The sequence below is a fragment of the Hippichthys cyanospilos genome, chromosome 16 (genome assembly GCF_059441005.1).
Source record: "Hippichthys cyanospilos isolate Australia breed blue-spotted pipefish chromosome 16, RoL_Hcya_1.0, whole genome shotgun sequence".
NCBI classification, from domain to species: Eukaryota; Metazoa; Chordata; class Actinopteri; order Syngnathiformes; family Syngnathidae; genus Hippichthys; species Hippichthys cyanospilos.
This window is the reverse complement of record NC_142384.1, coordinates 11,408,943-11,434,161: the sequence shown is the minus strand read 5'-3', so window position 1 is coordinate 11,434,161 and position 25,219 is coordinate 11,408,943. Positions and strand designations below refer to the sequence as shown.

Sequence of the window (25,219 nt, the reverse complement as noted above, 5' to 3'; positions counted from 1 at the left end):
GCTGACAGTGATAAGCCCCATTTTAGCCACCCCCCAAAAACAAAAACGATTATATCAAGCAGTAGGCTGAGTGGCCAGCTCATTGTTACATATAATTCCCGTTTACCTGTCTCCAAGCTCCGGCAGGTCCTTATTTTTTTTCCAGCAGTGATTTTCTTTCAACCTTAAAACAATAAATCTGAAAAAAAAAACACTCAAACTGCACAGTATTGCATGCATATCATAACATTAAAATATCAAAGGAAAATAGCCTTCTGAGACCCTTTCAATTGAGTCAATTGTCCACCATTTTTTTTTAATCTATATCTTTTGACACTCTACCTTACTAAGTCCTAGTGTGCTCATTAGAGGACATCCTGGCCTTTCAAAAGATCTCTCCTATGTTTGGATGGGATACAATTAACTTTGCTGTCTAGCTGTACATCATTTGCCTGAACCAAACTTCTTCATAAATAAATGAGAACACCACTGCCATCTACTGTAGCGGATGGGCAATTACACTTTATTTTACTATGATTAAAAAAGGCACACACACACATCTCTAACGTTTTTTGTTCACACACAACATCTTGCTCAGACTAATTCGGCAAAGCTGAGAACAGGCTCATATATACGGTCAACGCCATTCCTAATGAGCATCCTCTTTCTCTCCCTTCTTTTGTGGCAATTCCCCCGACACTTTATGGCCTAACTGACATTGAATTCAATTTACTTCTTAATTAAATCTCAGACAGGAGTTCGGCTCGGCTTTAAACAAGATCGATTAAGGCGTGGCCGGCAGTGGCGGTTCACCCCCCTCCACACACACACACACACACCTCCCGTTTCCCTATTGTTTCTGAAGAGCAGGCCCAAATGGGAATCGCCTCAGGGAGCAAAAAGATGCAGAGCAGTCGTCTAATTGGAGAAGAGCGCGGCCAAGTCGAAGGCTTTTTCGCTGTCGTTCGCTGCGGGAATGGGGCATTTCGGTGTGAGCAATGGCGAATTCAATTGAGAAAATAACCAGTTGCGGCGCATCGGGGAATGCGGGAGATGTTTTTTTTGAGGGTCTGCGATGGTGAAAATGTAATCTTCAAGTGATAACAAGCACTGGGAAAGAATGGATAAGCGTTTTAAGACAAAGGTCATTGATAAAAGCCCTGATTTCCAGTTAAAAAATAATGTCATATCATAGGAGGGTCTGAAAAAGTTGGCACTGAAAGTGTTAAAGCTCAAGTACAGGACGGTATTCAGCCTTTTTCATTCCTCGGGGGGATGTAACAAGAAGAGGAGAAAACGGAAAAGCTCGTTCATGCTGTCCCCGAGAGGGAACGAAATCCATCCCGTCAAACGAATGAATCACTGCATCATGACAAAGGTTTTCAGCACTTTAATGTGAATGTTTTTTTTCCCCCCCAAAAAAAACACAGTAAATGCCATGTCATCTGCACATTATACTTCATCATCCACGTGACAAACAAAACAAAAAAGCCCACATTTAAATACCACTTTGTTCATTTCTGAGTCTTTATATATATTTATATATCTATATTCATATATGTGTGTTTATAGATTTTCTGTTGCTGTCCTTTGCTGAGGTGTTGCAGTCTCTAAGGCCGAGTAGATCTGCCAAGCGCGGGAGGGGGGGCGGGTCACCCCCGGTGTCTTTTAGTCCCACCGCCCGAGCTCTGGAGAATGCCTATTGCTGCTAATCTGAGCAAGTAGCTACAGGGCCCGACTAAAGAGCCGGGGCTCCTACCCGGCATTCCTGCAATATGTGATGCCAGCTTCTTTGCGGGCTTTAAAATTTCCAGGTTACAGAGGCGCACGTACCACATCCTCACAATCCAGTCTTACCCAAGATACTTTGAACACAGGACGAGATGGGGGCTGTTTCATGATGGGCTAGATAGCGGAAAAGGCGGAAAACCATGAGCTCTTACTGCTAAGCTCACCGGGGGATTAGCTGGCTCGGCTGCAGTGATCGCGGGCGGGCGGGCGGGCGGGTCGGATGGTGGTGAGGGGCAAGCACGGGGAGGTTCACGGGCGGGTTACGGGAGCCACCGGGAGGTCACGGGGGGAATATGGCTGAGGAACATGCCGACGTCTGGAAAAGGGATACACGTGTGGAGCAGATGAATGCGCATGTGCGCCAACGTTCCCCGAGGCTTTGGCTTCTTCCTCGATATTTGATGGGACTATCTTTAGCTCGGGAGAGGTGTCGCGTTCCGCAAGGCTCCATATCGATCTTCCTTTGGCTCGGGAGGCCCTTTCCCTAACCATCCTTAAAACCGAGTCTGAAACGCTTCCAGTCTCCTTTTTTTAAGCTTCATTTCTAAACCCAAACCTCTTTAACACTACATTCTGTTTCAGTGGTGCTCAACCTTGTGAAATATTTTCTCCACTTAACCTCCGCAAAAAAACAAAAAACAAACGGAGCTGTGGGATAGACTTTGAACGCCACTTGTAGTAGTCTATCTGGGTGTGTTTTATTCTGGAACTAAAGAAAATAGGTTGAGTAACGTCATCAGCACTTTACTTCTGGCTCGTCTTCTAGAAAATTGTGTTACTAATCACAATGCACATCTGTATAAATTTTTACCAAAATAAAACCATTCAAAATTTTGCCAAGGACTCACCATTAAACAAATTAATAAATTGTGATTGGTTCCAATTAATTTGCTCTTAATTTGAGAAGAAAAAAAAATACCCTGTCATGGCATAAAATCAGGTTTGCTGATAAATGCAAAAAGCCTGTTAAAAACCCAAAGCCCCCTGAAATGGCTACACGCACTTTCGGGGTACTCTTGCCCTCATTTGAGAACTGCCGTTCTGATTTATTTGAATATTAACTCCAACGTTGAACCTTCCTGAATTCTCCCTAATTTTGATCCTAATCACCTGAAACCCTAACTTCTACCTGCTCATTAGCCTTCCCAAGCGTCTGAATTTATTCATTTCATATTTCAGATCTCTTTTTGAAAATGAATTAATTTGAGTTCGTTCTATACATTATTTTTTTATTTTAACCGCTAGGGTTCAACCAAAGATTGTTTATCTCCCATTGCAAAGCCAGCAAGGCATTTTAAAGGAGCAAGTCTGTGGAAAGGACTTTTTTTTTTCTCTTGTTTTTTGTTTTTTTTAAGGAAAAAAAAAAGCTCCAGTCAGCAGATATACACCATAATTTATTAGGTTGTTCCTCGGCCAATGCGGCATACTTTGCCCAGACGTCTTTTTATTTTCCTGCTGATTCTGCCTCCAAACCAGAAAAGGAAACAAATGTGTAATTGTCAACAAAGTTGGACTAATAAACAAAACAAGCAGTAACCTATCTAGTCAGGTGGCAGTTTTATGGTAATTTACTTTCATTTGGAATTTAATTCCCTCATATTAGACGTTTAGTCACGGTTATCGGATCGAGTCAATCAGATGATTCCGCACCGTAAAAGACAATGCGTATTTTTAATGTTCAAATTAAAACCCAAACGGCTAACAGATGGTAAGTTGTCCATTGCAGTGGAAGGTCCACACTAATTCATCGCTCCGTTGTGCGTTGCCCTAAGCTATTGTTTATGACACGCGTCAGGCGAACGCCATTTATCTTAATGAGAGTGTTTAACTCACAGTTGAACTTGGACCTAAAACATCCCCGCCGTTAACGTCCTGCCAGCCATCGAAGAATTCGTCCGGGCCCCTCGGTGAAAGCTTAATTAGTTTTAAGGGAGATTAAATTATACGCAATTATTATGATAATATTTTCATTTTCTAGCTGATAACGGGGCGAGCGAGCATGTTTGTCGGGAGGGAGTAATCTCGCTGGTAACAGTCAAAGTTATCGAGGCGTGAAATCAGAAATCCTGACAGCAACAAAATGTAATCTTTTTTCCCCCACACACGCAAAGGGACAAAAGGCTGAGCCGCACTCTCTGTTACATTCTACTTTAATTATGAGAGCTAGTTGTTCTGGGCTGCCTGCAACTATAGACGCATTTCCACCAAAATGGTTTGGTTTATTTTAGTTTTGTATGTCTTAAAGGTTCCAAAATAGGCCATGTGTGACAAGAATTACGTTTAAATGGTCTAGAATTTTACTGAAATAATGACTTTACACCCGCAACTAGTGACTGACGACAATATTTCCGACATAGGTCTTTTGTGCGCTGTGTTCTAATGTAACAATTCGGCTTAAGTCGCCGCCGTACGATTAAAACTTCTTGTCTGTTCGAAACCAAAGACCCCTGTTCAGCGTTTCAAAATAAAACAGTTATTCATAGGACCAATGGGTTCAATTCGCATAAGTTTCTTTTTGCCATTATGCTGATTCATTTTTCATGTTTGAATTGGATGTAAAGCACATATCTAGCTAAAATGCAAACATTCGTGAGTTTTGGCGGAGGCGGCAAATGCACATTCATCTCAGGTTATATATATATATATATATATATATATATATATATATCTCACCCACACACCATATTTTGGAGATCAAATGAACCGCTACCTTTGCCAACATTCGCCCCACAGTAGGATAGGGGGATAAGGCACGGCTGCCTCTTTCTGAGTAGGGGTCAACCCCCCCATAATTAAAGACTTCATTATGTGTTTAACACCAGAAGTTATCAAAACATGACAGTTTCTTCTTGAAAGTGTCACGCAAACAATTCATACATTCAACCAGATGAAAGTAAATGCTCAAATAGTTCTGTGACCACACAAGCTTTTGAGTTTTTGACACGGGCTCATCGATATTCGGCGGAGATGATGGCGTCGGGTCTGGGGGATCTAATATCAGAAGCAAGACAGCGGTTGTGCGAAAGGAGGAGTGAAAAGCCATGATCGGGATGATACGTTTAGACTTAAAGCATCCAATGTCCCGCTTATTTCGGAAAGGCAAAAGCAGATCGATCCAGGATTTACAATTTAGTGTAAAATCTTATGTGAGGGGGCTAGCCTTAAATCCAGAGTCTTCAAGCGGTGGATGTTGGACAGTGACAGGACTTTTGGAGACTCAATAGGTTTGAGGTAAGAACTTGTGTGTTAACGCTGACGTTCTCTACCATTTCGCGAATGTCTCAACTCGACTGCCGTGTTATGTGCATATGTATGCTGTTGGCTTTTGCATATATCTTTTACTCCAGTCAGGCTACACAGTGGCATTGAAAAAGAACCCGCAATCCACCTCCACCATTGCCCCCTACCCCACTTAGACAAGTCCCCTAGCCCGATGGCAAGTAGGGCATCTCGTTGTGATAGTTGTAGTCCGGACAGACCTTCTGAACCAGGCGGTAGTCTGTGCTGTAAAATGAAATGTAGATGCAGATGACTTTAAAAGGCTTGGAACAAATCCAAGATACGTGGCTCTGGATCTGCTCCTGGAAGCAGGTCTTGGACGGGTCGTAGTTGCACAGCGAAGTGCGCTTGCTGCGGTCCACCTTCTCATAGTCCACGCGGCAGTTGAAGATCTTGGAGTCCTTGGGGTAGACCACGCTCTGGCGCTCCAAGTCGAACTCCACCGCCTTGACGGGTGGCACCAAGCTCACCGAGATGTTGCCCTGGCCTGTGGAGTTGTGGCGGAAGTAGACGCTAAACGTGCCATTGCCGTGGTCCACGATCTTGCCGGTGATGAGCAGATTCAGCCGCACCGTCTTGATGTTGGAGTAGAAATCTCCCCAGCCAAACATCTTTTTGAACTTGCCCGTCTTGACGATGGGCCGCCGCTTGACCCGGGAGCCCGCCGAATCCGGTTTGAGCAGGTCGCTGCCCAGCATCTCCCAGAATTCCTGCTTAGAAAACTCCTGCTTGGAGAAAGCGGCTGGCGTGCGGTAGGGGATCTCTAGCGAAGTGGTGTTTGCCGCACGCCCTCTGCCATGAAACATCCATCGACTCAGTGGCGAGAGGGTTGCCTGGCTGCTCAGGAGGCCCACCGTCTTGGAGGAGTCTCCTGAGGAGCTCTTGGGGCTCGTGGAGTCGTCCTCTTGACTCAGGGCCACCTGGAACAATGGAGAGAGAAACTTGGTTGGAGTAGAAATGCGGGACTTGAGTTGTAAAACTTGTCTTGAGTCAGACTGAAGTCACCAGATTTATGACCTGATTTGTGAAAACTTTTAAGAAAGACTCAACAGGAGTTTGCTAGTGTCCCTTGTTCTATGTCCTTTCCTTGGTCTTTTTGGATTTACCTATCTCGGGTCACTGCCCAATATTGTCATCCATTGTGGTCCGTCCCTCTTGTTTCTGTGTCCCTATACATTTCATTTGGTTGGTGCTTTACATTTACTGTACATGGTTATGAGCTCTGCTGCTCCATCACCTTCCATTTTGCCTATTCATTCACTGCCATTGACAGCTGTAGACGTCAAAGATTCAATTTTCCTGGACTGGCAGTCAATGAGTGAAGAGGTACTCCTGTAGTCCTGACTTTCTTGCCTGCTTTCCTGCACTACCTTGTTCGCCTGCACCCCACTACAGCGCGCGCCCCCCTGCCCAAAACGTGACAAAATGTGACTTACTCCCACCTCTGGTTATTACCAAGGGGGTAAGGAACGTGCCACGAAAACAAATGAAAGGTTTAATCAATATTTAATTTACCGTTCACACCTCCCGCGGTGGTGTCGGTGACATTTGATCAATGTGATACTGTATAACGTGTATAAATGTTACAAACTTCGTAGGTATTGCATTTCTTTGTTTAGATCAGCTGCAAAAAATAAATAAATAAATAAAAACATCTCTGGTGTGAGTTATTCCCAGAGTACTCCTGCAATGGAATTCCAGAGATGCCCTGAGGGATCCGTCGATTGATTCAGACAGAAAATCCGAAATTCAAGGTCCGTTAGCCTCGCGGTCTTTGGCAGTGGGGTCGATATATACGCCAGGGCGGGCTATAATCCTGTTAAACAATAAAGCTGTGCTATTAAGAAACGCTCTCCAAAGGTGTTTCTCACACGTCAATGAGCCTGGTCCGCAGGCGCATTTACAAATCTTCATCCGAGGCACCGCTGTAAAATGCTCGTAAAATTGATCTTTCTGCCTTTTTTTTTTTTAATCTCGTATGTTGCAGTGTTGGGCACGAGGCCGTTTAGAGGAGGCCATTACAGAGCGTTGATGACCTATCACGTCTACAGTGGAGCGCTTTGTTGCTCGCAGGAATTACGAGTTAGCCTGTTAGCTCAGTTTTGTAGCCCGGTTTCAATTTGTCTGAATGGAACTTTCATGACTTGGACTTGTTTGATCCTACAAAACAATGGGGAAAAATGATTTTTGTTAAACTACAACACCAGAACCTTATAAAATACATGCCAGATGCAATTTTCATGTTGATTTCATGCTATACAGTATGAAGGAGCGCCACCATATGAAGTAGGTCTTAAATGAGCTTAAATGCGCATTAAGATGTAAGGATGAAGCATCTAGGAGCTACCGTGGGCTAGTTTAAATCGAGAGAGGTTGATGTATACGCAGTACACTTGCCATCTAGTGGTGGGTGCGATATTACAACTTAAAAACCAGGCCAGCCCGCGAATAGCATAATTGAAGGCCATTGGAATTCAATTTCATTCGTTGCTCGTTCCTGATCTAAAACGACACGATTTTGCCTTTCTGTTTGCAATAAACTAAGTGAGTTTATTTCAGCTCATTAGAAAAAAAAAAAAAACAGCTTGCTATGAATAGGATTTGGACTCACTGTGTGTATTCTGGACTGGAGTGACTTAAACAAAAACACATCCATTTAAATTAGTCTTGCTTCCCTAATCCTGCTTCCTGATTTCGTGCTGTTAGCCAGCAGAAAATCCCAACTGCATGCATGTTTTTAATGCCAAACGCACCCCCGACACTTTGTAACTGAAAAATGGGCAAGCTCGAGAAGGTCACTCGAAGATCATCGTTAGTTCCTTCAAGTAAAATCTTAAAAGAACAAACTTGCATCTTTATAAGATGAGCAGGAGGAAGCCATTTATCCCCTCAAAATATTTGGGTTTGGAGCATCAAAGTGTTGGAAGACAGGCAGGGGGCACATGGGGGTTACATACAAAGGAATAAAGCCTTCATGTCCAATTAGCACATGCAGGCTTCTAATTAAAAGAGAAAAAGTGGCGGTCGAGAGAAGAGACATCAACGTTGCGCACAGTGGTGGCTTTTTGAGCCCAGTGCGAACGCTCCAACAGAATAACGATGGATTATTCTGCCATAATGATCTATATTAGCAGGTGGTTTGTGTGGAAAGTGGCTGCAATGACGCCGTCCTCGGGGACCATGATGCACATTGTCTTACTTTAATGATATGTGATGCAAATACAAGCAGTGTGCGAGAATGTGTTTGTGTGTGTATATGAAATGCAATTCAAACGCTCAGATGGGCCATTTACAGCTGAGGTTAATAAAAGCGGATGTATGCTTAGTGTTAGAAAATTCGAATGAATTAAAAACAAGTATTTAGTCATTTAAAATAGGGTTGTAGCTAGGGTATTTTTAGTATTTGCTATCATACAGAAAACTCAATTGGAATACTGAGTATTCAGATAAAAATCGGAAATGTTTCCGCTAGGTGAAAAAATGATAAACACAGAAGCCCAAATAACACACTCACTTCATTGTGAATGACCACGTTTTCTAAATTTTTGGTGAGCGCATTTTTTTCTATTTAAATTTATACTGTTTAGCAGCACACCACTATCATCCTTTCCTCCAAATCTCTCCCCATAAATTTTGGTCTGTGTGCCAAATGTATTAGAATGTTATCAGTAGTAGTAGCAACTGTGTCAGGTTGTCATTTATGTTTATGATACCACAGTCCATGCTGGAGCCGTAGCCATTGGTAAAGATTGGCAACAGATGCCCGATGTCAATATTATTGTCAATGCCTGTTGTTTGTTAGCACTCGGAATTGTTGGGAGCAACGATTTGAATTTTACTGTTATGCAGAGCATTTACAATTGTTGCTACGATTGGCTTGGTATTTTTTATTTTTTTTTATGACATGGACGCGCAAAAATACGGAGGGGCGAGAAGAAAATGCCTCATGATTGTTTTTTTTTTTTAAACTGATGTACTCACGTAATCATATATATAAGACACAAATACCTAGTACATACAACGGTGCTTTGCATTATGAGTGACCAATTGAAATTTTTGCTGAGTTTGACTTGTAAACAACACGTAGAGATCCGTGACAACAAATTCACAAAAGGAGCCATTTGGCAGATAAAAAATATAAATATTCTTAAAAGAAAAATGTTTCACGCTGTTCAACGCCACACTTAATGGTTCCAGTTCAATTAAACATGCAACAAATAGAATTACATATTGTGTATTTCAAACATTTATATAGCCTCTTCTAGCTTGATGCTAACGGGAAAAAACCCTATGACAGTAAATAAACACATTTCAATGGACATATTTAAAAGAATTTCATTGGATGATGTAAATACTCTGTGGGCCACGTGTAGCCCCCGGGCCATACCTTGCCCACCCCTGGATTAGCAGGTAGTTTGCATGTAATGCGCCAGCGGCCATGATGATGGCGTCCCGTGGGAGCGAGACGCACTCTCATTTTCTGAATCCTCACTTAGATGATAAGCGATGCAAATATAAGGTGTGTGAGCGTGCGCGTGCGTAAACCCGCAGAGACGTGGATGCCGCAATGCATTATGCATGCATCTCCGTCTACGCTCCTCTTCCGTCTACTGTCCTGACAGCAGCAGCTTCCTCGGGGATGATTAACTCCGACTCGTTTTCATTCCGCCTATCCGAGGCGGACGGCTGGATTTGTTCCGACGCGCCGCGGACGGCGGGCTGCTATCGATTTTCTGTCTTGCCTAAAAAACTTCGGGATTTCCTCTCATAACAACAGCGAGGAATTCCCGCCGTTTTGCCCTTTGGTCACAGATGAGAGGATTGCACCCCCCCCCCCCCCCCCCCCCCCCCCCCCTCTTCTAATCGGGAGTCTTCTTATTACCGGTCAATCAAATGGGCTCTGCCTATTTAACAAGAAGTCATGACCAGACTCTTATTTATATATATATAGTGGCCCTTGCCTCCAGAGGGGCCCAAATACTATAAATGCATTTGTGATGTTTTTTATATGTAATCGTTTATATATTTTTGTATATATTTTAAGACATTTTGAGTGTTTTTTTTAAGGAATTGTCCACTTATTTAGCAATTTTCAGCAGTAAAATAGTATAATTACTTGAAAGACACTTCAAAGGCACACATTTTTTCTGTATAATTAACATTTCTAAGTTTCTAAGTAATATTTCCAGTATTTCTAAGTAATATTTCTAAGTTCACATTTACCTTGTTTTTATTTATTCTCTTTTTGTCATATGCACTGCTTTTTTTTCAGGGGATAAAAATAACATACATACAAAAATATATATATTTTTTTTAATTTTTGTATGTATTTTAAAAATTTTTGGTGGTTTGTTTAAAAAGCAATTGCCCACGTATTTACCAATTGTCAGCAGTAAAATATTTTGTATTTAATTACTAGAAAGACCCTTCAAAGGCACACATTTTTCTGTAATATTTTTATGCTTCACTCGGTTTATTTAAAGTTAACATTTACCTTGTTTTTGTTTTTATTCTCTTTTTGACATACCCACTGTTTTTTTTTCAGGGGATAAAAATAAAATACATACCCCCCAGTGCCCAGTTATAAATAAAATGTCTTCCAATGAAATTTCTCAGCTCAGTTGATGTTGTTTTGATTCAGAAAGCGGAAAAGAAGGTATTAAATGAAGGTATTAATTGTCCATGAAAAATAATTTTGCCATTGAAATACTTGAGAAATGATTCACTTTTAATTGGTAAAATGACTGAATGCGTGAACTATCCCCATCAAAAATGTGTTCTTTGCCTTGACAGCGTTTGGGAAATATTAAAAGAAAAAAAATAAACGCTCACAAGAAGAAGATTCAATGTGGACCTCATGTTTTAATTTGTTGTTCTAGGGACGATCATCGATGTCCCTCTCCTGACCCCCACTTGGACTGAAGTCTATGAAAATGCAGACCGATTTGGATTTCCATTCATGAGGTACGTCAAGTCCTCTTCTTTTTTTTTTTTGACACATTTTGCCTTTTCGTTTGAAGCTGTTAAATGCTACATTGTTTAATTGATCATAATCACCAAGTTACGAAATTTCAAATTTGCATCTTTTGTGGCTTTACTTTTAATATATGCCAGATAATGTATTATGTCAGAACAGTGGGAGGGCATAAGCTTGATGTTTTCTCACAACAAATAGAATCCTAATGTTTTATACGGTTAAATTTAATGATGCAATCATTTAAATGCCTTAAATGTGAAAAACGATTATATAGATCACTCTTTTTTGATATTTTACATTCATCGAGAGGTAAGTTGCTGGATCCGATGTACATGAATTTCCTGCTGCTTGTTGGCTCAGAGCAGTTTAAATTGTCCTTGCACGACATCTGAAAGATCCTTCAAGGCGAGCAGCCCATTGTCAAAGAAAAAAACAAACAAACAAACATGGCCAATGATTGCTGTGCCTTATGTTTGTGTGTAAGGACAACAAATGGAGCCTTGCAGATAAAATGTGTTAAAGGAAACACACACTTTTGTATCAACGCGTTTCAGTGCTTTAGGTACAAAAAAAAGAAAACAAAATTTTCATAAAGATCAGGAACTAAGCTCTGCCACAACATCTGTGTGAAATTAACGTAGTAAAGTTTATACTATTAATCCACCACTTTATTGATTTGGCAGATGTTAGCTCTTTGAAGAATCTTCAAGAATAGTTTTTTTTTTTTTTTTAAACAAACGAATACATGTCAACACAAGACAAATTTAATGACATTAAAACATGCCTCCCCCCAAAATGGATAACTTTTGCCAGTCTTTTTTTAAACATGCTGTATTTCAACAAATTTTTGGTCATTTTATTCCACATATTTCTCGCAGTATTTTAGCCAGAGGATTGAACACTCCTGGTAGTGTTATAACTATGTGGTCTACTCATGATAAACTTTGACATATCGTCACCCACCTGGGTGAAATTTCAGCTCCCTAGTGTTGTCTTTCAATGCTTTCCCGTTGAAGCAACACACCTTTTATATAAGGGTCCAAAAAGTGGACAAAATACTGCACAAGTGTCCTATGTCAGTTTAGCTCAACATTTATTGTTTTGTACTCTTGGGCACAGTTTTTACACGGAATGTTTAAAATATCGCACTTTGGGCGAAAACTCCAATGCAGACGTTTTGTGTGTGAAGAAAGGAATACAATCTTTTTTTTTCCTCTTTTACGCCGTAACACCATTTAAAATAAATGCAATATTCGCATGGACACATTTCAATGTGTTGAAATGCAAAAAACAAGTGTAACAAATACATGTAAATCCGTGCTCCTTTCATGTTCAACATTCACAGCTTGTCGTCAGACTGCTGTGGAAGTCTGATATGCGTTGATTTGCCCTGAAGTCGCAGCTTTCTCTGCTACTTTTCCTAGTGAGAGGTCTGAAATATCCCACACAGGCAAGCCAAACAAAAACAGGGCTTACGATTCGCTCGCTTTTTTTGTGCGAACGTAAGAAATGTAATCGTGTTTGGCAGTTTACCATTCACCATTTTACCAATATGAGTAATAGACAGTGAATGCACTCATGAATTTTACTTTTGGGCTTCTATACAAAAAGTGGTGCTTGTATCTTATTCATTCATCGTAGCAGAGCTGTATCGATTAATCGACGACTAATCGGCGATCAGTCAACGTTTGACATTGACAACGTGACATCGAACCCGCGTCTGTCAATTTCCTCCGAGCATTTTTTTTTTCAGCTTTCGCCAAGGGAGACCCGCAAAATTTTCCGACTTGATAGATTTCTGGAATATTGATTGCTCATGGCAAAATTTGCTTTTCCGTCTCGCACGTGAGCGAAAAGCATCTCCATAGAAGAAGCAGAATGAAAGGCTTTGTAAAAGGACACCCGTGTTTTTCCTTGAAGTACGCTTTAATTCGCCTCCTGTGCTTTTGTCTTTTTATGTTTCATTTGCATGCGTTTGAAGAGTTTCCATCCCCGCGGAACGCTGAATCATCTCAAAAAGGTCGCCGCCGTGGCCTGACACCTCCTTATTTTTTTTTTATTGTTGAATATTACAACGGGCATTACTTTTATGCTTTACATCCTTCCGGAAAGAATGCACACGGCTACAACTTTGTCGCCACTTTGCATTTAAGCGCGGCGGGGGAGTATATGAGGTGTAAGATTTAACCATCAGCAGCACGCTTTCTAACTTTTACTTGTGCAAAGTAAGCAAAATGGGATAGGATGGATTGCTTCGGGAAAGAACCTCTAGGAATCCTAACAGTGGAGAGCAGACCTCCGCCATGGCCCTATTAATACTTTATACCGGTCTGATTTGTAGTGTAAATATTTGTTTAACAATTACGATGAATAAAAATGCTGTGCATCAACATTAGCTTAGATCAGTGCGTCTCGATTACGTGACAAAAACAGAGCCTTTTCACATTGCGCCCCCCCCTAGGGGGGCCCGCCCCACTATATGAGAAGCATGGTCTTAGATGATGATCTGAGACACTCGATTTTATTACAAGGAAGAAGTTAACCACCAAATTGGTATTGTCAGAAAGGATATTAGCTAGCTAGCTTCGTTTTTACATTTTTGTGGTGGTCTAGAAGCACTGTGGCACATTGGTACCTCCCACAGGTCAGCATGAGTACTGCATCAAGTTTGTGTGCATCTGTTTTGCTAATCTAATTACTAATCCAACTAAGTGACTAAATTAATTTTCATTTGCGACAAATAACTTTTAAGAACACATTTTGCAACTTGGTCTCAACTGAAAATGACATCAGATATGCTCAATGCTCAGGTGACGGCCGTTTGAGGCTCAGCTTGTGAACGTCACATGACAAAACTCGCACACAGAAGAGCTGTGATAAATGAATGTGATACCTCTCTAAAACTACTGAAATTTGTCAGTACATTTCGACGAAATCTTGTCAAAAGTAAATCCTGCTCTTCGCACAAGATGATGTTCTCAGGGCCATTTAAAAATGTTTAAAATGACCAATTTAAGGTGAAATGGTAAACATATCAAAACCCCACAATTCCTCCAAAATGTCTACTATTTTTTAAATAAATGTTGTTTTGATTATTTGAGCTCTTGTATGTGCAATTTCTGAATAACACTCCACTGATATCCCAGTCTACTCCTCGACTACAAGAATGTTAGTCTCGCAGTCATATGATCTCACACCAGTTACTACTTTCCTCTTAGTTTGAGCTTTGGTGCCTTCTTGTGGCATTTTGGATCATTCTCAAAAGAGCACACAAAATGGCTCCATAGGAAAAAAATATGAATCGAGAAATTTGTGCGTAGTGATCTGCAAATAATTGATACTCCCTTAAAACTGTCTTTTTTTTTTAAACACAAGCAAGGTGTTTAGTTGAAAAAATGCAAATAAGCAAGGCGGGTCCTTGGCTCATTTCAACACTCCCGAGGCCTCTGCGAAGACTATCCGAAAACAAATCGCGATCGGTGTCGGTTGGCTGCGATTTTGCCGTTTGTCACATGCGCTTAGTTGAGCCGCGGACGACGGAGGGCAGGCGGCGCCGGCTCCGTCGCCGGCGGTAATTGCGAGTCATTCAGCCTGAGTGAGCGTTGGCCCCCGGGCCCCTATACTCTCGGCGGGGAGCGCAATCTCCCCCGGCCCTCCCCCGGCTCCGGCTGGCGATTACCAGCCTGTTACCGTGACAGCGACAGCGCTTTAACGCCGCTTCCCGCGGCGTGCGAGGGTCACGCTCGGCATAAAATAGCACGGGCGGGAGGGGGAACGTTTAAGTGGGATGTGAGCCATCATTTCAGCTCAAGCAGGTGACGCCTGACAAGTCGGAGTGTCAACCAGTCAAACATCCCGCGTAATTAGCACATTATCTTGCAATTAAGTATAACTGTCGCGCAAATCAGAGTCATGCACAGTGGCAGCCTGTTTTAGTGCTGTAGCTCCAGGCCAAATGGACTTTTCCCATCTTTTTTTTTGGTTTACTTTGTTTGTGCTGCATTTCTGAACATCGGTGTGTTTGGTCTTCTGTCTAAACATGGGCAAGGATGCCATTATTTGGACTGGCTCGGTGCCTAGGCCGCTGTTTATAGTGAAGATCAGCCGTAAGCGCTACATGCTAACACGTCGTCAGCTACTGGATATGTCCCGATAGTGATGCCTGGTCAGCAACGCTGACATTGGAAAAAGGGCCTGAAACGGACTGTTGTGTCATTCATGTTTGATTTATTAAACTGGAAGTCCATTTCTAAATGTATCTCTCGTCTTATTTTAATCAGCAACTCCAGAAGCTAGATTGTATAACTTCATCACTTTTATTTCTGGCTCCTCTCGAGGAAAATTTCAGCACTGATTACAAAGTGCATCTGTATGAAACTTAACAAAATGATTAGCATAGAATGTTAAAAATACCAATTAGTTGTTTTACGTTCCGATTATTTGCTCTTACTTAAAAAAAAAAGAACTTACTGTAGCTGTTAACAGCATTAAAAGCATGAATTTATATTTTGCAGATATCTGCAAAAACCCTGTAAAATTTAAATGCCGAAATGCCCTTACGTTCCCCAAGGACTACTTGTACCCCCATGTGCTCGGTGGATGTAACAGACAACACTGTGTGTGATTCGAACCAATTTTTAAAGAACCTGTGTTTTAGGTTACTTTAGGTTTTTGCTGCGAACATTTTGCTCTAATGAGTTTTAAGCCAAAATAAGTTCCCTATGGAGTCTGATTTTTACCAATAAATAACTGAGCAAATATACAGAGGACCCGTTTTGTACAAAGTTGTGTGTTAAATACCCTACATCAGGACCGCTCAAACTTTTTTGCCCCAAGATAGACTTTTCCAGCAGGTTAGAAGTGCTACTCGAGTCAAAGCCAATCCTTCAAAATAAACTGTACTTATGGTACAAGTAACACACAAACGGCATTGGTACGCTTTTATTTTGAAGTTCTTGCCGAAAGCATAGTCATGATAACACTCAACCAACTTGATGTGTATTATTGATGAGCTGCGCAAAATGTGGTCGTAGCTGGCCTGCAGACCATAGTTTGGGTACCGCTGTACTAAAGTATCCATCCATCGATTTTCTAGAGCCGCTTATCCTCATAAGGGTCGCGGGCTTGCTGGTGTCTATCCCAGCAGTCTTCATACAGTGGGTGGGGGGGGGGGGGGGGGGGGGACACCCTGGAACAGCCAGTTGCAATGGAACGAACAACCATTTACTCACCCAATCACACGTAAGGACAATCCCATGCCCGGAGAGAACCCGCACGGGCTCGGGGACAACATGCAAACTCCCTAGCTAGCTGGAATTGAACTCTGGTACCTTAACCACTCAGCCACCCAGCCGCCTGTACTAAAATGTTTGAAAAACAGAAAAAATATCAACGTTGAAGGGAGACATGTTAGTTGAGTGAAATTTTCATCCGGTCACAAAATATTTGTAATCCGTTGCAATACGGTGATGAAAACAACCTTTCTTTGTACTTAGCGGCGGTAATAGACATCGCCGTCCGCTTCTGAAGCTTCTTTGACGCATCTTCTTTATCGGTAAATCCTGTTATCTTGAGGGGGAAAAAAATAAGCCGTACTCATCTTTTCTGTTGTTGAGATAATGATTCCAAATCTGCATGTCGCTTCTTCTTCTTCATATGTCCATCAAAGGAACAGATGAAGTGATGAAGGCTGACAGTGCGCCCGGGCAAAACTGAAAAGCCGGTCCCGGGGAGTTGAATAAGCGCTCGCTTGTCGTCTCCGTCGCGCTCAAATCTTCATCTCTAATACGACATCAATTTTTAATTAAAGAGCGGCGCGGCTCAGATGTCTTAAGTGTCGGCCTAGCAGCTTTATTCGCTTTTCTCCCGCGCGTCTAATAAGCTCGCCGTGGGAGCGCTCCCGTGTTACACGATTAAAAGTCTGAAAACGGCTTTTGCCCTTAGAACTAATTATTCCTTGCATTGTGTGCAGGAGGGGGGGAAAAAAAGGTAATTTCAACAGAAACATTTGACTCCTGATGAATCATTTACTTCTTTTTGTTTTTTTGTTAACGCACCCGCCACCTTTACATTCTCATCTCTTCAGCCGCCGTTGTTTCGCCATCCCGTGGTCCCCGTAGATGGGTCCGTTTTGTACGCTCGGCAAGGCGACGGCTTCTCAATTGGCTATCACGCTTCTGCATGATAAGATATCGACCAGTTAGCGGAGGGCGGCAAGGGACGACGGCGAGGTATGTCCCCCGACGGGAAGCGGCTTTAAAGGACGCAACTCTGACTTGCTAACTTAGGAGGTTTCACACGTTTTCCTTAATCAGTCTCTGTAGCATTGGAGAAATGAAAAATAACATATGAGGTGTGAAATGAGACTATACTTGTGGTTTTCAAACTTTTTTTCGGTCACCTGCCCCTTGCAAACAATTTTTTTCAGCTATGTATGGCAGTCCTGTGCCATCTGATTTATTAACTCATTCATTGCCAGGGACGTATTTTCACAATTTTTTCAAGATTCTGATTTGTGTTGAAATCTGTTGTGTGGGAAATCTGTATTGGCGGTTTATCATTGTTTTTAATATTTTTTTGGGAGTTTACAAACCATTTACCCCCCCCCCCCCCCCCCCCCCCCTCCAACTCCTCCAAATTTTCCAAATACATTTATTCCAATAGACAGTTATACGTTATTTATCGGACGATATTAGCAATATTTAAAATGTCATTTTTATTATACATCATACATAATTTGGTATATATATGATCAGTCACATGCAAATGGTAATTTCAGAGAAAATTGGCAGACTTGCAGTACCCTTTTGATCATTTCTTCTTGACACTTTTTAGTGGGTCCACTCATAGACATTGCTAGCAAGTTACAGACTGCTAAATCAGGAGGGTTTTTTTTGTATTTGTGCACTACACAAAACGGTGAGAAAGAATCACTGTCGAAGAAAAATTGATCATGCCATAGCAAAATCGTAACTTGATTTTGTCGAGCAATATTTTTTTGTTAATTGTGAAAATCCATGTAATTTTCTTCATGCGAGCATACTATATACATTCACTATATCATGCAATATGTGTATCCTGTCCCTCTTTGGCAACCTTCAAGCGCACTGTAGACACACTTATCCACTCTTTTTCAATTTGAATCCCAAAGAATAACTCAGCAGGTGAGCACAACTGCTGCTGTGCTAATGGAGACGTCCGGCCCGCGGGCTAAATCTGTCTGACTCATGCACAACCACCAAGCTGATGCTGACTAAATCACACACGCCTCAGAGTAGATCATACACCACCCGACCTCTTGCACCCACTCGGACTCCCAAACCGGGCTGTCACCCAAGCATCAATAGCTTGCAACCGGTCGACTTCACCGTGAGACACTTTGGAAGGCCGAATGCAGATCGTGTGACATCACGCAGATGCTAGGATATGTGATTCCGAATGGCATATTTCTGAGTGAGACTTAGTCAACGTGCGAGCAATTTTTTTCTTCCAAAGCACAAATGATGATTTGGGGACTGCAATTGTTGCTTTTAGAGGGCCAAGGGTGAACTACAGTGCATCACCTCATAGCCTCATGGAGTAAGCAGGGGTGTCACCTCCGCCAGGGAATACGAATTACAATCACTGTCTCCTGGAGGAGATAATAAAAATCCACAAGTAGCTGAAGCACACCCGACCCGTTCCCGCCCCGCTCCTGTTTGGCCGGTTTGTAGTCCGCTGTCGGCGCCGTTTAACGCCCTAAAACCCAGCTCCTCATCTTCTGAGCTGATGGGGCCTGCCTCAAAGCAAAGCCTTTCCAATTAAAATGCCGGAGCTCAGTTGGATGGATGACTTTTAAGAGGTGCTCTGGGATTCCTGCGGGGGAATTGAGGATATATGGAGCGGCGACAACAATTATTTTAAAAAGCCCATTTGAGCCGTCTGCCGCGGTCCACATAACAGCGATCGCTCTGGGTCGTAACATATGTAGAAAAAGAAGAGGTATTGTCCATATATCGAAGGGGTCCAACCTCCGCGATCTCTCTCTCTCTCTCTCTCTCTCTCGCTCTCGCTCTCTCATATCTATATGTCTCTTGTTCTCTTGCTCTCTCTTGCTTTCTCATCTTTGCGTCTCTTTTGCTGTCTGTCTCTTTCTCATGGTGTCTGTCTTGCTCTCCATTTCTCGATCTCTCACACTATATGTATCTCTCTCTATCTTTCTCATTCCTGTCTCAAGCTATCTCTTTATCTCTTACTCTCTTTTTCTCTTGCTTCCCATCTCTCTCGCTTGTTTTATCTCTATCTCTAGCTTTCTCGCTCTCTCTTCATTGTTCACTATCTTGCTCTATTCTCTCTTTTTCTTTCTAAGTATCCCTCGCTTCTATCTCTCTTTCGTTCGGTATATGTTATCTCTTGCGCTGTCTCGCTTTCTCTCTTGCGTTATCTCACTCTATTGTTCATTTTTAGCTCTATGTTCTCTCTCACTATCTCGCGCTATTGTTCACTTTTAGCTCTACTACCTCGTGTTTTTATTTTTCCACCATAACCTCTATGAATTATTCCATTCTATCTGTTATTCCATTCATTTCACAAATCAGTGTTTCCTAACATTTACTGATGTAAAGCACTGATTTTACATTAAGAAAAAAATATGTAATTCTCACACCGCCCTTCAGAACAAAAATAAGGGAGTAACATTGATCATGCCTGGAGTTTACGTCTAAACAGACTTGATCAGTGAGAAATTTACTCAAATCTGATACTTGCAGATCCACTGTTAAAATGTTAATAGAGTGGTACACGGGTTCATTTTCCCTCTTATGTTTAATTGAACCTTTAATTGTTTGGGTTTTTTTTTTTCATTAATTTGCTGGCATAAATAGAAGAAAAGGTTATGTTTGCAATTAAGCGAATTTCCTGACAAATTAGGTGAAATTGGATGTTTTACAGCGGCATATCTTGTGGTCTCTCACACAACCTTGTTTAGGAAGCACTAATGTATACGATGTTCAATCCCCATCCCGTTTGTATAATGGATAAATGTGGGCAGAATAACAAGCCTTGTGGAATGCCAAAAGTTTTCTATTGTGACGGAAAGTCATTGCGACATCCATCCCTCTATTTATAATGCAAACATTGGTGGACGTGGTAAACGGCCTTGTAGAACACCACCAAGCTAAATCAGCCTTAATGTCCGTGAATATTTGTATTGGAAATACTTTGACTATAAATATAAAATGGTCAAGTGAAAAAATACATTCTTACAACTGAAAAACGTGTATGTTGGGAATGTTCTAAACCCTGTATCTTTTTTTTTTTTTTTAATCAGCCCTGTAATATTGAGGTTGCTGCTTGTTTAGTGATAGAGATGTAAAAAACAAGAGTCTTAATTACACAGAGCTGCCTCATATGTATAATCGAATGCTGATTTGCCGTTAATGTGCCTTTTTTGACGAAAAAAAAAATCCTTCAGTGTCGTTCGTCAAAGTCACGATTAATTTGTTTGAAATTATGGTTTCCTTAAAAATAACTCTGGCTGCAATTTGTGATAGTCAAACAAGCACATTAAATTGCAGTTTCGGTTCGGGTACAAATTGTTCTGCTTACTCCCACTGTGCTCAAAAGCAGCAGCTTTAATTAAGGATAGAAAGTAGCAATATAAAAATAAATCCATCTAAGTCTGGCTGTGAACTTCCTTCGTAACAAACTGTTGCTTGTTGAAATATTTCGATATTGAATGCCCACTTCGGTTAGCAAACAAGCTTGATGAAAGAGAGTTTCTTTTCTAAGAGGATTTAAACAAACACATTGAAATTTGGTGGGAAGTGCGCACGAGTAATAGATCGAGTAATAGACCATTAAAGCCGCTATTGGCGAGTGTCCGCGAAGGAAGCGGCTCTTTTGATCTCCTCCAGGGTTCCTTCAAGGTCGGCAGGATTTCGCTCTTGTTGCAAAGAAATTCTTGAACATGTTCAACATGTTCTCGGGACAAGAGCAGCTGACCTTGTAAGGACCTCTGGCGACCTTTAAGGAACGCTGGAGGAGATCAAAAGAGATACTGGCTTCAGGGAAGACATCATATCAATTTCAAATATATATTTATATATATAATATAATAGTATCGAATGGGGGTGGTGTATTTAAGCGGTAGACTTCTCCAAAGGGCTCTCAGTGCACGCGTACCTAAAGAAGTGTCCGCGGAATGTGTATTTTTGCAGAAGGTCCCCAGAGAATCAGTCCAGAGGGAATTGCACACCATTGCGACAGAAAAGATTGGATTTTAAATCATCCCCTTTTAATGACCCATTTTTTTTTCTTAATTGATTTAATTCATTAATTGCTCCATAGTTCATCAATGTCATGGAGCTAATGAATTGCCTGTGACGCCCCGCTGATGTGTTCATTATTTTCCTCTCGCGTACATGGAAAAGATTGGTACAAAAAATGTGTTAATCGTCTCGTCACATTGTGCGTGAGTGCGTAGTCTTATTTTCTTTTTACTATCACCGGAATATTTGCGCCCCCACTCCCACCCCCTTTTTCGTCTTCTTCTTCTCCTTCCCCCCCTCCTCTTTGGTTTTCCGTAATGAGGCAGCTGAGCCCGCGGGCTTCCGAGCAAGAAGAGGAGGAGGATGTTTTCAACTTCCCTCGTGTGACTAAAGAGCTGATTTCTCATTAAAGGCAAATTTATTTATTTATTTAGACCTTTTTTTTTCGGGCAAGCACACATGAAAGGCGAGTGGGTGAGCCCAATTTGAGATGCAAGGGGGTTTAAAAAAGGAAAAAAAAAATTTTTTTTGGGACATTTTTAATTGTATCGTACGTAAAAAAAAATTCAAACAATCCACATTTTATTATTACAGCCCGGAAATGTTTAGTGCCCCGGCCCTTACAGCCAGTTCCACAGCAGAAATAAAGTTGGTAGGCTTGTTTATGGTGAGTAGACCCACAAAAAAAGTCTCGAAGGCCGTGCCTGAAAAGTCACAGAAATAAAGAACAAAACTTACTAATGACACAAAATTAAATGATCTGAAATTTCAGGCTCTAAAGCTACTTTCTACGTTAGCAATGTCAAATTTAGTCGGCAAGTAGATTGTGAGTCGACCAAAAAAAAAAAAAAGTCTCGAGGTGAACCCAGAAATACACGAGAAGTCTGCCATTTTAGTTTGAAATTGACATTTAAACTAAGTTTAGACTTTTTGAAAAATAGACTTCTCCTAGGGACCATATCAGGTACTGCAAATTTGAATACACTGCATCGGTGCAAAATTTAGCACTCCAAGACCATTTTTGTTGTTGAAAAAAACAAAGTCTTGTCATTTTAAGCATTTTGTCCAATTTCTGAGAGCCCTTCAAGATTTTATCTATTAAAAATTAATTTAGTCTTCCAAGAATATTGTTAACTCTAATTTGTGAATACGAATGAGATGCTGTCAAACGTGAAAGAGAAAATGAACAAATCAAAGCTGCACTGTGTATAAAGATGATGAGAGTCATTGGCGCCCCCTGCTGGCAGAAAAAGTGCCCAACAAACAATCTTCACTGCCTCCTGAATTTTGCCCCCCCCAACCCAAGATCATGGGGTTAATTGCCAATTCATTGTTGCTTGCAGCTCAAATTATTATTATTGCTGCTGTGGTGGCTTCATAACAGGAGTCACTTTGCGTGAAATCAAATATAAATGTACACTATACAAACCTTACCGTGTTCACGACGATATCGGCGATCAAAAGTTGATGGTTGCATAAAAATGACTTAGCACGGTGAGTTCAAGTGCCTGAAAATTGCAGGTAAACTCCAGCGTCCTGAATGCCCTTTGAATGCCAATTTGATGCCATTGATGTTGGAACCGCGGCCCGACACATTTGCCTTACATTTTAGTCCAATGTATTCATGCAAGAAGTGCAAGAAAAAAAAAATCTGATAGGGTCACATTGAACCTTATTCATAAGTAATGCTGAGTGTGAACAAAAGGAGAGGATGTGGCAAAAAAAAAAACAACAAAAAAAAAAAACAGCAGGATATCACACAATCCTTTGTTTGGCGTTTTGTCACATTTCAGTCTCAGTTCATGTCAATTTGTGATTTTTGTTGTGTATTTTTGGGTAGTCTTCAATCTTATTTTCATTATTTACATTTTGTTTGTTTCAGAATTGGTTTTCACTTTCATTAGAAGTCTCATTTTTTCTACATCTATTTTCTTGCTGGGCTGGATGTATCAATCGATTAATCGACAACGGATTAATTATATCCACTGCCAGCCATTTTTACCATAACACTAATATATATATATATATATATATATATATATATATATATATATATAAGTGTTGGGAATGTACAGGTATGTCTGCACTCTGAAAAACCATATAATATGTATCTGAGTTTGAATGAGCTAAAATGAAAAAACTGTTGAACTAAAAATAGTCCAAATCTTCTAATTTTAGCCTGTTGAGAGTAAATGTCTTGATTTCTGTTGTCTTTCATAGAATGTAGGTTTTTTTTTTTTTTTTTTTTTTTAATGCCGTGATTGATCATGTGATACATGGGCTTTTCTCATTGGCCGCTAAAGCTGTGATTTAGCACATCAAAGCCAGCGAGCGAGCCAGCGAGCCGGAACTCAAACATGCATGAGGAGAACGTGCAAAACCCCAAGAATCAAGGTCGGATTTGAACCCGAGCCTCAGAAATGTGAGGCAGACATGCTGACCACTAGGATAGTGTTTTTTTTTGTTTTGTTTTTAAATCCGTATGTCTGTTTTCTTTAAGGTGGCATTTGGGATGGAGCTGGCTTTGGGAAAAGGGACCGGGTGCACCCTGGACTGGTCACCAGTCACAGGCACATATATAAATAAATGACCTTTTACTTTAAAAGTACCGATGAACAATTGACAGGTAGGGGAGATTCGAATCCGGATCCGAATCCATATTTGCGCCCTTCAACGAACCAACCCCCACCCCGGGTAAAAACTCGGGATTTGAACCCCGAATCTCTCTACTCCGATGCAAACATGCTTACCAATAGTCTACCATGTATCTGTTAGTTGAAACTTATTACACCTGCAGTTTTTTTTAAGCCATTTCAGTACAGGATCCATTTTCATATATATGAATGTATTCCATATTAAAACGTGTGCTTTTAAGTCCACACTGACTTTCTGAACAGGCTCAACGTGAAGCCTTTGCCAAATATTCTTCGGTTTTGCACGTGTAAACTTTTTAATGAGCTTGAGGCACCCACGACCTCTGGTGCATCGTTAAGACCCCCGTCATAAGTCCCTCCTAGTGTGACTTTGTGGTCCTTACCAAACAAGCGGTCCCGTTGAGGAGCAGCAGGATGAAGCCGCGCATTGTTCCGCCACGCTTGAAAAGCCACAACTCTTCCCTCCTAATTATTAAAAAAAAAAAAAAAAATCAACTCCCGCGTCCTCCCGCTCTTCGTCTTCTTCTACTTCTTCTTCTTCTTCACGAGCCTTCGACGCGGGGTCCGTCCCGGCTGGCGCGCCGTCCCGTCATGTCCGTTTTTTGGGGCTCGCCTTTTTTTTTTTTTCCTTTTTTTATTACTCTTCCTGCGCATCAAAGTCCAGTTACCTGTGACTGAGGAATTCCATGGCGTTATCATCCATGGCAAGAGATCCCGGCGTGGTGCGCATCACCGGCAACGCTGGCAACGACGACGGAGTTGAGACGCAGCCCCCGGCTCGGACTGAGCGGCGCTGAGCTTGAGAGGAGCCGACACTCGTTTTAACACCCCTCTCTCTCTCTCCTCTCTCTCTCACTTTCTGCTTTCCCGCCACTCTCATCTTAAGGCCGCCTCCTTTTTCCCCTTCGCTCGCTCCCTTTCCGCTTTCTCACGTTCATTAGGATTGCAACACGCTCCGCCTTTTGTCAGATGTGCCTGACACCTAAAATACACGAGACGGCGGCGGTGTTTAGACGGGTGTTATGGGACACGTGCAGGAAAAGAGTGGAAAATGAAAAAAAAATAGGTTAAAAAGTATCGAAAAAGGCGGCATGGTGAACAGAAACAAAAAAAAAACTACTAAAGTATAGATTTCGGACTTTAAGGTACGTAGGTAAAGTTTCAACTTGCTAAAATGCTACAGTATTTACCTACCGAGCCACGCCCCTCTTTTTCTCCTGTGTGCTCTTGTGGAACTCAGACAGATGCTACCCGAGTCTTACATCATCACAACATTAGTTTTTATTGTACTT

At 41.5% G+C, this 25,219-nt stretch overlaps 1 protein-coding gene and 1 long non-coding RNA gene across 5 annotated transcripts in view; one reads left to right on the top strand and one right to left on the bottom strand.

The window, feature by feature from the left end:
* Positions 1-25,219, top strand: part of LOC148410572 (uncharacterized) — a 153,593-nt gene that overhangs the window by 45,359 nt on the left and 83,015 nt on the right. For all 3 annotated transcript variants that reach the window (XR_015868185.1, XR_015868186.1, XR_015868184.1), the window contains exon 3: positions 10,929-11,013. This is a non-coding gene — a long non-coding RNA (uncharacterized LOC148410572). The remainder of the gene's footprint in view (positions 1-10,928; positions 11,014-25,219) is intronic.
* Positions 1,354-24,703, bottom strand: LOC148410575 (neurexophilin-1). 2 transcript variants are annotated; one of them, XM_088437175.1, is made up of 3 exons: positions 24,596-24,703; positions 24,311-24,392; positions 1,354-5,969 (listed from the first exon to the last, which is right to left on the bottom strand). In XM_088437175.1, the coding sequence occupies exons 1-3, from the start codon at positions 24,655-24,657 to the stop codon at positions 5,196-5,198; spliced, it is 918 nt and encodes a 305-aa protein (XP_088293301.1). In that variant the 5' UTR covers positions 24,658-24,703; the 3' UTR covers positions 1,354-5,195. The 2 variants fall into 2 exon arrangements, 1 of the variants encoding a protein (XP_088293301.1); XR_015868183.1 differs by lacking the exon at positions 1,354-5,969 and adding an exon at positions 21,797-21,977 and having other exon boundaries at positions 24,311-24,702.